Consider the following 17,250-nt stretch of genomic DNA (forward strand, 5'->3'; position numbering starts at 1 on the left):
AACGTGCTGTACAAACATTGATCCTTGTTATATGCATGCCCATTCCTGAACATTTTCTACTCAGCAGGTCTAAGGCTTTCTGGATGTATATCTTGGAACAACGTAGGAGATAAGCAACATCACTGTTTTAATTCTTTTGCAATTCTAAAAGGTTGTGACGAAATTTTATTCTCCACTTTGATTACACATTCTGCACACTTTTATAGGTTGCATATACTTCTAACATATGTATTTCGTGTTCACTCCCCCTAATGATTATAAGCAGTATCTTCAGAGGCACTTTGTCATACTCCTTCTGGAGAGCTATGAATACTAAATGGGAACTCATATTCCTTTCCAGTCTCTTTGCAATTAGTCATATTAAAGTAAAAATGTTGTCAATTCAAAATCTTCCCTTCAGGTGCAGGTGTCACCACCACTAAATTATTGGGGGAAGGAGGGAGGGGACTCAATAGATAAGGTATAGATCGTAAGCGGATCTTGACAGACGTTGAAAAAATTAGAACCTAAAACTACTTTTTGCAACGTTACAGATGCCTCAAACCACACATTTCAATGCCACTTAAAAATCCTAAAGTGTGCCAGTTTAAGCATGGATTAAAATGTATTTTGTGACTACTGAGTATAAAAGTTATACAATATGAACAACTAAATTTATCAACAGTGTGTTGTGACTTACGTAATATGTTCCACACCTTTTTGCAGGGAAGAATTAAGGGAAAATAATATATAGAGAATAGGCTATACTTAGATCAGTTTAGAAAACAGTCGATAAATTCCTACAACGTGGGTGTTCTACTATGAGGGGCCTTCAATAGGTAATACAACACATTTTTTTTTCTTGGGCAATTTTGGCTGAAAAAATGCAGAATTTGTTATGGAACATCATGGATATTCCCCTTCATGCCATACAGTTTCATGACATTCTGATAGATGGCAATGCTATACGTAGCCTTCAAAGTGTCGCATGTAATGGATGTGTATTCCAAGCAGACTGTTTGCACCGAGTTTCTTTTAGTGCAAAAACCACAGAATCCCAAATATTCATTGGCATTTGCTGTATATCTACAGAGACCTGGCAATGAACAAAAGCACATTGAGTAAGTGGGCGGGGTGCCTGTCATCAATGCAACAAGGTCGCACAAACCTGTCCAAACTCCCACATGGCAGCCGCCACACACAGCTGTGACTCCAACAATGTCGGAATGTGCAGACACTCATATTCAAGATGATCGATGGATCACTAACAAAAACCTCGCTGTACAACTGGACATCTCTGTTGGTAGTGCTGACACACTCGTCCACCAGTTGGGGAACTCAAAGTTGTGTGCCCACTGGGTTTCTCGCTGCCTAACATAAGACCATAAAGAGCAACGAACAACCACCCGTGCAGAGTTACTTGGTTGTTATGAGGCTGATCGTGAACGTCATCACAGGCGAAAAACATGGGTTTCAGCACTTCAAATCTGGGCAAAAAAAAAGGCAATCCATGGAATGGCACCACACCACCTCTCCTCTGAAGTAGTAGTTCAAAGCTGCACCCTCAGTCAGTAAAGTCATGGTGATGGTCTTATGGGACACTGGAGGGATTATTCTGTTTGATGTCCTCCCTCTTGGTGTAATGATCAAGTAAGAAGTGTATTGTGCTACATTCAGAGAATCAAAGAAATGACTTCAGCTTGCTCATTGCCACAAAAATGTAAACAAACTTCTCCTTCTCCATGACAATGCGGGGCCTCACCCAACTCTGTGCATCCAAGAGGAGTTCATGAAGCTTCATTGGACTGTGCTTCCTCATCCACCCTACAGCCCAGATCTTGCTTCTTCAGACTTCTATCTGTTTGATCCAATAAAGCACGCACTCCATGGGAAGCAGTAAGTGGATGATGGCGAGGTATTGCTGCAGCAAGATGTAACTCTCAATCAAACAGCAGAGTGGTACCATATGGGCATACATGCCCTCCCAGTAAGATGGTATAGGGCCATCACACTGAATAGAGATTGTCTTAAAAAATAGGGTATTGTAGCCAAAAAAAGTGGGAAATAATATGGTGTTTTGGAATCCTGAATAAAGCCAAAATACTTTCAGAAAAAAAAAAAATTGTTGCACCTCATACACTGCAATAGTAAAATTGAGGAAATTGGCATACTTTTGTAACAAACATTTACTTACAGTCATTCCTTTGCCTTTCTCAAAGAAAGTATTGATGAATTGTCTTGAACAATCTTCATAGCAATTCCTCTTCACACTCAGACTGACTATAACTTTATTATTATACCCACACCTGACTGTAAGTGATTGTCATATGGCATTTGATTATTAGTCATCTGCCTCCTGGTCATGCCTCCCACAGCAAAACCAAGCACATTTGTGCCTACATACTCCACTCCTTTATCACTTGTAGCCATACCAACACAATTCATAAATACTTGGAATATTGTCTTTTTAGTGAAAACATTTGATTTACTGGCACATTAGTGACTCTAGAAAACCATTAATTCTTATTGCACAAGAGCTTTTAGTATGTGTAATTAGTTAAGCTTGGATATACTATTCGACTGTGTCATTTTTTGTCATATAAGACTCACCCCCTCCCCACTCTGATAGAAAATGAAGTATTGAGTTTTTTATTTGTTTTTCCCAAATTGACTAGTTCCGTGATTATGTACACAACTATTAGTGAAATACTTACTAATGTTTTCCTTCAAAAAAATGTTCAAATGTGTGTGAAATCTTATGGGACTTAACTGCGAAGGTCATCAGTCCCTAAGCTTACACACTACTTAACCTAAATTATCCTAAGGACAAACACAAACACCCATGCCTGAGGGAGGATTCGAACCTCCGCCGGGACCAGCCGCACAGTCCATGACTGCAGCGCCCAAGACCGCTCGGCTAATCCGGCGCGGCAATGTTTTCCTTGATATGCACATTGGTAAATACACTCACTTGGAGCAGTAAGGATATCAAGTTTCTAAATAGTTCCTCACAATGAGCCTTTTCACTTATTATTACTACTATTATTACTACTACAATTATTATTAATATGGACTTTTCTGTGGTTTAAAAACTGTCTCAGTTTTGTGCCTTGAGCCCCAGAAAAGAATCCCATACCTAAGAAATGAGTGTACATAGGAACAATATGTCACCACAAGACATTAGCCGTTACAATTTTCCCTGTCAACATCTTTAAGTGTGTGGTCTAGCTTATGCTGAACTTCTTGATATGCTACTAACTCTTGTAACCTGATTAAACTTCATGGCTGCACTACAAGCTTGCACATTTACTCTAATTCCCTGTGTCCCAGTACCCAGTGGAATGTAAACTCCTTATTTTTCTATTGTATCAGAAATGATTGTTGTATGTTCTGGTTAGTTTTCTCTGTTGGGAACACTTGGTTGAAAGGCCTGAGGAGCATTAAGAAAGTTGGAGCAGATGAGAATTTCTTCCCATATATTCTGCTCCAGTGCCTTCAGGATAATTCCCAGTTTAGCCTGAAAATATCTGATACAGAAATCGTGATGACATATATGGTAAGCAAATCCTGATGGCACAGTCAGAGAAAACCATTGAGCAGCCGACAGTGTCATCCTGTTTTGAGCTTTGTTAAAACTATGGAGTTCATCTAAAACACTATAACAGAAAGATCTAAAAATCAGGTCTGAAATGCTCTCTTTCCTAAAATTTCTCAAATTAAAGACAGCTCTCAATGTGATGATTTACTCCAATCTTGGCATAAAGCATTAATAGTCACTATGTCTATACACTTGGCATGCTAGCTGCAATAATCAAAATTTTGAACAACCAGTTCCAAGCAGCCAGCTGATGGACAGTCGAAATGTGAGCAAAAATAAGCAGTTTGATGTGGATGTGGAAGTGTTACAATTGTTGACCTGCTGCGAAAAAAAAAAAAAAAAAAAAAAAAAAAAACAGAGTCACCATCTATTTCTGGAGCAGCACTCAAAGGGCACATGCCAAACTTACCTCAAGAATCTTTGAAACTACTCAGATGTTTTTTTATTACTATTATTATTTTTAACTTTACAAGAATGTGAGAGCAGTAATTCAGTAATCTACTAGAAAACATATAACATTCAATTATGAGTACAAATACTTCTGTGTGTGCTTGTATAACTCCAGAAAGAAAAACTGGTAACAACTTTGAGATGAGTGTAGAAAACAATTTTATACTTACTTTTAACAATGTTATTAATGGATTTTTTACATTTCCTGCAATGCTTTGTTGCTGCACTGATTCATGAAACAGACCTAATATTTCTGAATTCTGAGTCATCATTGAAGTAATTAATTCTGTCTGTGATAAAACATACCCCCTCATACATAGGTAGTCAAAGTTTTACCTTGCAAAAATAAAATTATGTAATTAACTTTTCATTTCTTTGCAGGTAAATCTGCAGTCCTGGTACACACTGAAATCCCTGCCCCACAGTTCCTTAGCATGCCACTCCCATCTATATTTCACTAATAGGATGTGCCATTTCGTTTTGGCTCCTCTAACAGTGGTCCACGTCAGTGTTGCAGTGATTTCAATGGGCATCAGGACTGCCGACATTTACCTACAAACAAATAATAACTTTATAACTTTCTTTTTTAGATGTGGTGTTTAAAACTTTATGACTACCCTTCTTAAGAGTCATGTCTGTCTGGAACAAGTACAAAATATTCATGGCAACTTTTCTACAGCCCTAGGCTTCTGGTCAATAATTTGGATCAGTTGAATATCCATGGAGATATTGCCCACCAATAGAGGTTGCTGGTCCATAATTTGGTAGTGCTTTACATCTACAGCTATATGATACAGACCAAATTTACAGAGGTGAGTTTCCAGTGGAAACATCTGCACTTCTTTTTATTAGATTTTTTTTTTCCTTTTATGTAGAAACACTATCATGTTCCTGAATTCTTTTTTTAATCTTACAGCAGCAAAATCAAAACCAATCTATCTTGATTAGATTCTTGGGTGCTTTAATCATAATCTCTTATTGTTTTGATGCTTCAACCAAACTTTTGTCATCAGTCTCCTCCTTTTTGGTAACAGGCAAATAAATCTGAATGAAACTTACTGGCAGGTTAAAACTGTGTGTCAGACAGAATTTTCCTTTCATGGGCAATTGCTCTACCATCTGAGCTACCCAAGCACAACTCACAACCCATCCTCACAGCTTTACATCATCTCCTACCTTCCAAACTTCACAAAGTTCTTCCATGAAACTTGCAGGACTAGCACTTCTGGAAGAAAGGGCACTGTGAAGACATGGCTTAGTACAGCCTGGGGGATGTTTCCAGAATGAAATGAAATTTTCACTCTGCAGCGGAATGTGTGCTGGCATGAAATTTACTGGCAGATTAAAACTGTGCGCCAGACTGAGATTAGAATTCAAGAGCTTCGCCTTTCTCACGCAAGGGCTCTGAAAGTTTTGTGGGAGAACTTCTGTGAAGTTTGGTAGGTCTCAGCCCAGAACACAGTTTTCATCTGCCAGCAAGTTCCATACCAGTGCACATGCCATTGCAGAATGAGAATTTCATTCTGGAATTTGAATGCCTGAACCCTTGCTGTCACTTTCACCAATGCCTGGTACATCCATATTAGCTTGAACTGTATTATTTACCACGGTTGCCACATGAAACTGCAGTTGATCAAAATGTATGCAGAGACAATCTTCTACATCTACATCTATACTCAGAAAACCACTGTGAGGTGCATTGCAGAGAGGACATCCCATTGTAACATTTACTAGTATTTCTCCCTGTTCCAGCCACATACAGAGTGCAGGAAGAACGATTGCTCGAATGTCTCTGTGCATGCAGTAATTATTCTAATCTTATCCTCACAACCCCTATGTGAGCTATATGTAGGGGGGTTGTACTATATTCCTAGTGTAATCATTTAAAGCTGGTTCTTGAAACTTTGTTAATAGACTTTTTCGGGATAGTTTACATCTATCTTCAGCAGTCTTACCATTTAGTTCCTCCAGTGTCTCTGTGACATTCTCCCACAGATTAAACAAATTTGTGACCATTCATGCTGCCCTTCTCTGTATACGTTTAGTATCCCCTGTTACGACTACCGGGTAGGGGTCCCACACACTTGAGCAATATTCTAGAAACAGTTGCACAAGTAACTTGATTGATGAATCAACACAGCATGGTAAGAAATGCCCCAAGATGACATTAATCCACGCCACAATGAACGCAAGTGTGTATTTGTGCCTGTGGTGAATCATCACAAACTGATGTCGATGATAGACATCAGTTTCAAATGGAATAAACGTTTAATCATTAAATACCACTTACATGATCAACATCTCCATAAAGTTTGATAAATATCCGACTGGTGCTTCACCTTGTAACACTTCTGTTTCCTGTTAGTGTACCTCAGGTTGCTTTTCAGCTCTTCTCCACTCCAGAAGTATGAGAAGTTCATTTCAGAAGACAATAAGTCTGACTACTACAACAAGTCTGCAGAGACCAAGACAATTACAGTACACTTCTCGTCTTGATGTGGCTGTGTATGGACAACTGGCCAGGAATTCTTGGCTGACACATATGTGTAATTCTTTGAGCTGTCAGTGTCAAATTGGCTGTCGTAACATGACTAAAGGAGTTGGGTAGCCTTGTGTTTGGTGGCTCGGAGTGACGTGAAATGTTCTTCCGCCAACAAGGAAACTGCATTCACCTTAAAAAAATATGACCAGTTTCTATTCTGCTGAAAATCTATTTTGGGCATGCTCAGAGTTGTGCTCTCATACTTAGTTGCCTTGGACTGATGTTATACAAAATTTTAAGCACAACTTTTACATACAGATGTTAAATTTGCAACTTTGTTCATTCCACTTTGGATGTGAATGGTTTGCATTATTCTGAATAGTTAAGAAATGCTTAACCAGCAGCTGGTGATACCAAATAGGCCTACGTGTATTGCACAACCCTTAAATAAAGTATAATGAATTTCCTGCAAGAATCTCAGATAGCTGAAAAATTACACTGTTATTCATTCCTGGTGAGCACACTCCACAACAGAGTGTCTACTATTAAAGTCACTCACTGATGTTTACTTGACTAATAACAAAGATTAATATCTGTTGACTTCAAGATTCAATAAACTGTTAACAGGGAAGATATAAAAATTGATACCAGCTTGAGCAAACAGTGAAGGAAACAAAAGAAAATTCAGACTAAGTATTAAAATCCATGGAGAAGAAATAAAAACTTTGAGGGTCGCCGATGACATGGTAATTCTGTCAGAGACAGCAAAGACTTGGAAGAGCAGTTGAACGGAATGGATAGTGTCTTGAAAGGAGGATATAAGGTGAACATCAACAAAAGCAAAACGAGGATAATGGAATGTAGTCGAATTAAGTCGGGTGGTGTTGAGGGAATTAGATTAGGAAATGAGACACTTAAAGTAGTAAAGGAGTTTTGCTGTTTGGGGAGCAAAATAACTGATGATGGTCGAAGTAGAGAGGATATAAAATGTAGACTGGCAATGGCAAGGAAAGTGTTTCTGAAGAAGAGAAATTTGTTAACATCGAGTATAAATTGAAGTATCAGGAAGTCATTTCTGAAAGTATTTGTATGGAATGTAGCCATGTATGGAAGTGAAACATGGACGATAAATAGTCTGGACAAGAAGAGAATAGAAGCTTTCGAAATGTGGTGCTACAGAAGAATGCTGAAGATTAGATGGGTAGATTACGTAACTAATGAGGAGGTATTGAATAGGATTGGGGAGAAGAGAAGTTTGTGGCACAACTTGACTAGAAGAAGGGATCGGTTGGTAGGACATGTTCTGAGGCATCAAGGGATCACCAATTTAGTATTGGAGGGCAGTGTGGAGGGTGAAAATAATAGAGGGAGACCAAGAGATGAATTCACTAAACAGATTCAGAAGGATGTAGGTTGCAGTAGGTACTGGGAGATGAAGAAGCTTGCACAGGATGGAGTAGCATGGAGAGCTGCATCAAACCAGTCTCAGGACTGAAGACCACAACAACAACAACAACAACAACAACCAGCTTGGTAACCTGTTCATAGTATGCCAAAGAGTTTGGTTAATTGAACCTATCAATATCAGATGTTGGCTTTTACTCATGAAGTAATTATGTGTAACAACGTGTGTGCAAACAGAAAGATGATGGAACATTGAAAACATTTATTTTCTGTTCTTTAGTACAAGGTGTAGCATAGGTTTAAAGCTGATGGTACGGATTTGAATTGGTGATGCAAATCAGTGTACATAACCCTACAAAATGTTTGTTGTGATGAAAATGATCAGTAGTGTAGCATGACATCTAGATTAGGTGAATGACAACTGTTTTGTTAAGTGACAAAACAGTATTAAAGGCTTCAATTACGCCGAAGAGTTGAGAGACACTCTAGCACAATTTTGCAGAGATTATTCCACCAATTAGTTTATTTAGTTTCCATACATCATACAGTACTTAATTACATGGTGTGTAAAATAAATATTTTGTTCGCTGGTTCAAGTTTATAGGTGTGAATTAGAGACATATCAGTCAACAACATACTGTACCATTCCATTCGACATCAACTTATAAAAACCATGAAAGATTCTTTTGCAGATATCAGGGAACACTGATGTGCCTTGAATTTCTCCACAGTGCCCGATTCGAGTAAGCAACATTGCTAAGGTAATTGATGGTGATATTAAACGCATGTACGTAAGAGGTGACGTTTAATTAAAATAACATTGATTGACACAGAAGAATCCTACCGAATCACTAATAAAAAACGATTTCCGAATCCACTCTTGCTATGTTTCTACCAGTGTTGTGCGATTTTCGTTACGCTTTCCTACGGTCAACAATTTTCCTTCGCATTTCTTTCCAATATCGGTAAGGAGGATAGAGTCCCAATGACAACCATTATTATCTCGAATTAAGAGACTGGTATCACCTAATTATTAGTCACGAATTAAGACAAATTAGTAAGGGCAATGCTTCATCGGTATTTTTCTAATTCCAAACTACTGACGTTTCAATTCGTGACAACGGATTTCAAATACCCGATAAAGGACCACAACTTAAGAACTGCAACAAATGCTCTGCATGGTACTACGGTGTCACTTTCCTTCTTTACTTTTAAATGTTACAGCAATGAGCATGAAAATTGTGCATTCAAGTGCGTGAATGAAGGTTACATTTTGTGTCGATTCATGTCCCTTCCTTCTCAATACTCTTGCGAGTTCTTATTGCGGATACACTGTTTATGACAGTAACCTCTTCGTCACGCTGCCGCAGCGCCATCAAAGTGACAACCGTGACTCGAAATACTGTTTTATTTAACGACACAAATATGTACGATTTTCCCAAATTCTTCCCTACAAACTTACGTTCGGGAGCTTCCGCAGGAACATCTGCCATTTCTACCGTACTACCGCACCCGGTACCACTAACACACAAAGATGATTAGTTTTCATTCGATATCAATGTTGTGGCACAAGATCGCTCCCACAGTAGCTGCTGCCATGGCAACCAAATAATGGCACTATTAATAGCAGAAAACGCTGACAAGTAACAACTCATTTTCTGTTCCGGGCACGTTCGCGTAATGTCAGTGTAAGTACTAAGGTTTTATATCTATATCCGCATGTAAAAAATTATCATACCGAACTTAATTGCTGTTACGTTGCCGTTAATAACACATATTCATAATAGAAATGCCTGTTTCGTATAAGAGTCCAATTAAATTCAATCTATAAATAGAAATCTCCAAAGAAATCTTAACCGTTCTTTTTCCAACTGGAACACACATTGACCATAAACGAAGCGGTGGTGGTAGTGGACGTCGGGATGGGATTCAGTGTGAAGACAAGGAATTTGTTTCTTTCTCTTTATAATGTGGCAAATTATAACCAGCGCATAAGATGACCAATAATGGAGCAAAAATTGAGCTTTTTGAATCAGGATTTTTAGTTGAGAAGGTGTGCAATATCTGTGAATCCTACTGCAAAGACACACATAAAGGCCACACATTAATATAATATTTGGGTATTTAAATTGCACACTATAATGTAAAATGAAACTGCCTAAGTGTATTATGGCAGGCGCATTTCCACTGGAAAGCTACAGTACCCAAATCTACTTGGTGTAAAGTCAAACTTTCAGAAAGCACTGCACATTGGACACAAAAAACTCGTGAGCAGTAAGTGAACTGGATAACAAATCAAGTTTTTCATTACAAAAAAAATTAAATGTCAACCACTTAGTAGGTCTACATACAGTAAACAGTGGTAGTCACATTAATTTAGTGTTGGGGACACCACTAAAGAAATAAATTTTAGGAGGAAGAGAGTGATCCATTAGGACCATTACTGAGATATATAATTTTGCTTCATGTCATAAGGTGAGAATAGTGCTTCCAGAAATATTTTGTCAAGTTTGTTGGTGTCATATTCAATGACATTTTGAAATACTGTAGTGCATGTAGTTTCTTGCAGTATATTTCTACATTTTCTGCAGATTAATCTTTGTATTGTAACATCATGAGCTGCTCCTCACACGAAATGAAAATATTTTGTAGCTTCAATATTTTCATACAGCTTGAGAAACACTTTACAGTTGTCTAATATCACAACTAAAATTTAATAGTGTTTCTCACAGTATTCCATGGTTTTCATTCAGGAAATTAGTAGCAAACATTTTCCTCCATTATTACTTCCTGTTGCACTTTTGTTCAAATTCTAAATAGCCATAGTTAATATTGTTACTTGTCGTCTTTAAAAATAGTAAAGCATTTCCGGACTGATGTCAACTTATGTTAATTTACAGAGATGCACTTTGATAATAGATCTGATTTAACTACACTTGATTTTGTTTTATTTACCTTTTATTCTTTTTATATTGATATTACTGAGTTTCTGCAGCATGTTTACTTACTAAAACGTTTGAACAATATTCCTGTTAGTATATGGTACAGTATTTAACCAGAATCATGTATTTTCACACGTCATGTTGGTATAAAATTTTGTGTTATTATTTATTTGTTCTCTCGTTTTGGTCTCCTAGCCATTGGTAGAACTTGTAATTCTCCGCTGTCTAACATTGGGTTGTGTGTTGCTGGTATTGAGTCTTCTCCAAACTACTGGTCATACTACTACTACTACTAGTAATTCTACTACTGCAGCAACTATTACAGTCTTCACAAGTTTAGGCCTTGGTATGGTATCATAGTTGAATCAGTTTGTGATTGATTCACCACAAGATCACATACTTACAATAGTAATGAGTTCTAATTATTTGTACTTAATGTAGTGATTCTCAGACAACAGATTTGAAAAAAAGTATACATTTTTACATGCATACTGCCTTTCGAATATTTGAAACTCATAGACTAGTTCACCTCTGCTTTATGTTATTGAACTTGCCTTTTGCTCTAAATAGAACATCACTATTTGCCAGGTGGTAGGTTTAATGTACTGTTGATTGACTGTATCATGATGGATAAATGTTACCTGGCCTTCATAACTTGGTAAAAGTCTGGAATTTGACGGATCAAATGGACCTTGTGTGCTAAACATTGGCCATCTGTTTATAACTGTAAAAATAAGAATTATGTAACAATAACTTATTATCATGCTAAATTGCTGCTAAAAGATCGTTAATATATGTACAAGTCATAAGGCTTCACCCTTTTATTCTTGCAACCAGTCAATAAAAATTTTTTGTTTTCCTTGGGTTACACACATACGTCATACTTTAATATTATAAATATGATTAAGAGTGAAGTTTTATACCATTTTTGCTGAGCCATTGAGATGGCTAAAACTAACAACTTTACTGTGATACTATATAATCTCTGACAAATGGTAAATCTAAATTGGAAAACGAGCTGTAAATGTCCTTCTGCATAACTGTAATCAATGACTACACTCTGAAAGGCACTATCATATTTATAATGGGATGTGCTTTCTGTTGCATCACACATTATAATTTTCCATTTACAGAAGAAACACACCTATGGGAGAGCTAATTACGCATACTGAACTGTAAAATATTCACAGTTTCCTTCATGAAGTCTAGTCTGCTATGGTCTTCTAAACACAAAACAATTTCTGAGGCTATTCATAAAACTTCCAAGGACTAGGTGATCAATATGAAAAACTACTACATAATATCCTTTGTATAAACTGAACGTCCCTTGTTAATTCATATTAATATGGATATTTCTAAAATGGATAAACAAACACTTTACAAGTAGTCGCTTCTCTAGGTAATCACCAATTTTCCAGTATTGGACCAACCAATCGAAGCCCAACACTTTTGCTGTACCTGCAACAGAACTCATTTGATAGTTCCATTTCATATGAAAATAACAATAAAATGCAAACCTCTTTGACAGATTAGGCGGTTTTCCCATTGAAACACCTTCTGTCTGTGGAGAATTCATTACTGGTGTTACATGGGAGTCAATATTCTGCCCATTAATGTTTCTACTGTGTGCAAATGACTTACCATCTCATATTGAAAGGGTAGAAATAGTTCTCTTTGCTGATGATTTAAACATAAATATTTCTCTTTAGTGGTGATTAAAGCATCATAATCAAATATCTATATATATATACTTTTAATTATGCAGCTTTATATGTTTCCTTTTTACCATACTCTGTTGTTAGAGATGATGTCACACTATGATATTTTCATTACTGAATGAATTGCTTTCACAAAGTTAATTAACAGACTATTTATAGAAACCCTATCAATAATTTTCATAAGTGTTTATCTTTCTCATTGTTTTGATATATATATATATATATATACATATCCTAACTATATATATATACATACACACACACACACACACATATATATATATATGTGTGTGTGTGTGTGTGTGTGTGTGTGTTCGTGTGTATATATATATATATATATATATATATATATATATATATATATATATATGTTGTTAGGATATTTATATATATATCCTAAAAATGGGGCACCTAAACAGTGTATTCATGAAAATTATTGATAGGGTTTCTACAAATGGTCTGTGAGTTAACATAGTAAAAGCAGCTAATTCAGTAATAAAAATATCATGATGTGACATCATCTCTAACAACAGAGTAAGGTACAAAGGCAATACATAAAACCAAATACTTAAAATTATGAATTTATATGTTTGCATGAACTTAAAGTGCGACTCTCATATTATAGATATTGCCAAATTCTCAAATACAGCAACATTTTCGCAGTGTATGGTTACTGAATTTTGTGGTGAAAACATTGTTTCACATAGCTGCGTTCATTGAGTTCAGATGAAAGAATACTGTAGTGAAATTGCCTACATAGACTATAAATAGTCATTTAATATAAAATTGTATTAAGAATAATTTTTAGATTATTTCAAGAAACCTCATGTATGTACCCATTTGAAGATCTAGGCATCCTAATACCAGTGATCTAAAACAGTCACTCCCTAACAAAATTCGTTAGATCTTGACACAGTTTCACAGTAATAACACACACACACACACACACACACACACACACACACACACACACACACACACACACACACACACACACACACACATGCACACATAAAACCATGAACAAATAGACTTTCAGTATTTATGAATTAACCAACTCTAACACAGAACAGATCAACGTATGTAGTACTCAAAATATCTTACCACTACTTTTATGAAACATAGACACCGACAGAATGAGAAAACAGTAAATGAAATAATTTTTGTTTCACAACTTTTATTATACATAAGAATAATTTGTGTATACACCCTGTAAATAAACCCAAATCCAGCATATGGTTAATGTAAAAGCTACTCATATAAGTGGTCCACATAAAGGCAAAATTAATTAGAAAATTTGTTATATTTTTAAACCAAATGGAAAATTCACATTCGCCGTAAGATATAAATATGATTAAACTAAACAAAGATAAACAGAATTCTCTTCATTTCATGCACTGGTATCATGTGATACACAGATGCCAGTAAAGAAATACAGTTATTGTATCTCTTCAGGCAAATATTATGGTTAGATTAGATTAGATTTACTTTCATTCCATTTGATCGGTAGTGACTAGGTCCTCCAGGATGTAGAACATGTCAGAAAAATGATAATACATGACAAATATTTACAACTCAAACAAATAAGATAATGTACCATTCCACACGTCCGAAGTGGAATGGTCGTCATTTTTTTAATGAACACTATATGAAAGAATCATTTTATAAATACTAATGCACAGAATTTAAAATAAAAAAGTTTTTTATGTATTTAAAAGGTAACAAACATGTAATAGAACAACTATAATACTTATTTACAATGAACACATAACTGCATTGAAATGGTGCAGAAATTAGATTGTACTTACACACACACATGTATTTACAATGAACACATTACTACACTGAAATTGTGCAGAAATTACATTGTACTTATATATATATATATATATATATATATATATATATATATATATATATATATATTCACACAAATCAGTTGGTTCTACTGAGAAATTCATCAATGGAGTAGAAGGAGTTTGCCACCAATGAATCCTTTAGGCTTCTCTTAAACCGAATTTCATTGGTTGTTAAGCATTTATGGCTTTATGGCTGCTAGCAAGTTATTGAAATGTGTGTTCCTGAATAATGCACACCTTTTTGTACAAGACTAAGTGACTTTAAATCCTTGTGTAGATTATTTTTATTTCTAGTATTGAGTCGATGAATTGAGCTGTTGATTTGAAAAAGCGATATGTTTTAATGACAAATTTCATTAAGGAATAAATATATTGGGAAGCAGTAGTTAGTACCCCTAAACATGCTTCTGCAGGATGTTCTTGAGTTCACACCACATGTAACTCTTACTGCACGTTTCGTGGCCAGAAAACTTGATGAATTACCCCAAAAAATAATCCCATATGACATTATGGAATGAAAGTAAGCATAGTATGCCAGCTTTTTCATTTTTATATCCCCTATGTCTGACACAATTCGCATTGCAAATGGAGATTTGTTAAGATGCTTCAGCAGTTCTGTGGTGTGCTCTTTCCAGTTGGATTTATTATCAAGCTGTAATCCCAAGAATTTAGCACTGTCCACTTCTTCTATCTGCTTGTCATCATATGTTAGGCATATACTTGTGGGACACCCCTTACAAGTTCTGAACTGCATGTAGTGTGTATTTTCAAAGTTTAGTGGCAAAGAATTGGCTAGGAACCAGTGATTAATGTCCACAAATATTTTATTATCCGATCTTTCTAAGACTATATCACGGTATAAGTGTATATGTGTATGTGTGTGTCGCCACTTTATCACGAGATAATTATATATTTTTGTTTTTATAATTATATTTCATGATTTTGGTTGGGATAGCTTTAAATATTGTGGGCTAACATGAGACGTTTTATTAACTTATACCATGATAACACTCGTACAGACATCGGCTGCCCTGAGGTACGTGCGATATAATATTTTTTAAACACAGCGCGCAACTCACTGCCTTCTAATAAATAGTTTGCGTGAGCGCTGCTATTTGGAAATGATAATATGCGTATTATTACGCAAACTGCAATTATTAATATGGGTTCAGGGGCTACTGGTTATTTATGTGCCAAACTACATAAAGAATAACTGAGATATTACAGAATGTAATGATTTTCAATATTTCTTGTTCATTATTTGCAAGGCAGAACTGGAGAGAATCTCATCTGCCATTAGGCGCCCAAAGTGAAACATACTGAACTCATTCAGTGCTGTGGATTTTAGTAAATGAAATTTATCACTACTATCTTTAACTTTGAAATTAATGAAAGATCAAAAGTGAGAAGTCTCTCGCATTTACGTTTAATAACATGAATCGTCAGCGTAATGGCCGACTAAATCCTTCTAGGGGAGATGAGCTCCCTACACTACAACGTTCTGTAAAAACATTGTTAATTATAAGTAATGGTTGCGATCATGAGAGGTGACAACTAAGTCAATAATACACAGACTTTCTAATAACAATTTCTATTATATTTTTCCAAAATACAGATACAGCTTACGTTATTTATCAGGCAGCACTACAATGGCGGCCTACCGCTAGGCGAAACAAATCAGGAGAGATTTCAATAAAGCAATAGTCTCTGGTCATGTTCATTTTCATTACACAATAAAAAGAATGTTATTTTACTTTTATATCACATCGCTGTTTGTGATTTTTGATGGTATTATTTAACTTTTTTAATCTTTCTTATACATTGTGCACACATATACAGTCTTGAAATAATTTATAATTCACAAGTCGCACAACAAGAACTTCCTTTCCCTCTATCCAAATGTCCATTTATGTGACATGCCGTCACAACTACACTTGATTTGCTATTTATTGCAATGTTTGTATCATTGGCAAACAAAACGAACTTGGCATCTAGTAATGTTACTGATGAAAGGCCATTGACATACACAAGAAACAGTAAGGGCCCTAAAATAGAACCTTGTGGGACCCCACATGTAATTAGTCCCCAGTTAGACGATGCCTGATCGCTTGATACATGTCTCTTTCCTAATAACACCCTTTGTTTCCTGCCAGAGATATAAGATTTGAACCATTTTGCAGCATTTCCTGTTACACTATTATATTCTAATTTACTTAAAAGGATATTGTGATTTACTCAGTGAAATGCCTTTGACAGATCACAAAATATACTAGTTGCCTGTAATTTTTTGTCTAATGAATTAAGCACATTTTCACTGTAAGTGTAGATAGCCTTCAGAAACCCGAACTGTGACTTTGACAGTGTGTTATTTGAGGTTAGATGGTTACAAAGCCGATTGTACATTACTTTTTCTAAAATTTTTGAGAATGCTGGCAAAAATGAATTGGACAGAAATTTGATGCTATTTCTGTATCTCCCTTCTTAAACAGTGGCTTAACTTCAGCATATTTCAACCATTCAGGAAATATTCCACTGATAAACGACTGGTTACACAGATAGATTAATATGTTACTTAACTCAGAATCACATTCTTTAATTAACTTTGCTGATATTTCATCAAACCCACTAGATGTTTTTGATTTTAAAGATTTTATGATGGACTGTATTTCTGCTAGGGTAGTGAGGGTCAAATTCATATTATGGAGGTTAATTGAAACATCTGATCTGAGGTATTCCATAAAAGCATCTACAGAACCTGACAACCCTATCTTTTCAGTAACAGTTATGAAACGTTTGTTTAAAAGTTCTGCAACACTAT

General features: G+C 35.8%; 1 protein-coding gene across 1 annotated transcript in view; it reads right to left on the bottom strand.

The window, feature by feature from the left end:
• LOC124789728 (cytosolic Fe-S cluster assembly factor nubp1) overlaps positions 1-9,531 on the bottom strand; it is a 42,117-nt gene extending 32,586 nt beyond the window's left edge. Inside the window, exon 1 of the mRNA XM_047257178.1 lies at positions 9,376-9,531. Coding sequence (XP_047113134.1) covers positions 9,376-9,406 — 31 coding nt within the window. The 5' untranslated portion in view covers positions 9,407-9,531. The remainder of the gene's footprint in view (positions 1-9,375) is intronic.
• Positions 9,532-17,250: the final 7,719 nt, after the last annotated feature.

This window comes from Schistocerca piceifrons, chromosome 3, assembly GCF_021461385.2.
Source record: "Schistocerca piceifrons isolate TAMUIC-IGC-003096 chromosome 3, iqSchPice1.1, whole genome shotgun sequence".
Taxonomy (NCBI): Eukaryota; Metazoa; Arthropoda; class Insecta; order Orthoptera; family Acrididae; genus Schistocerca; species Schistocerca piceifrons.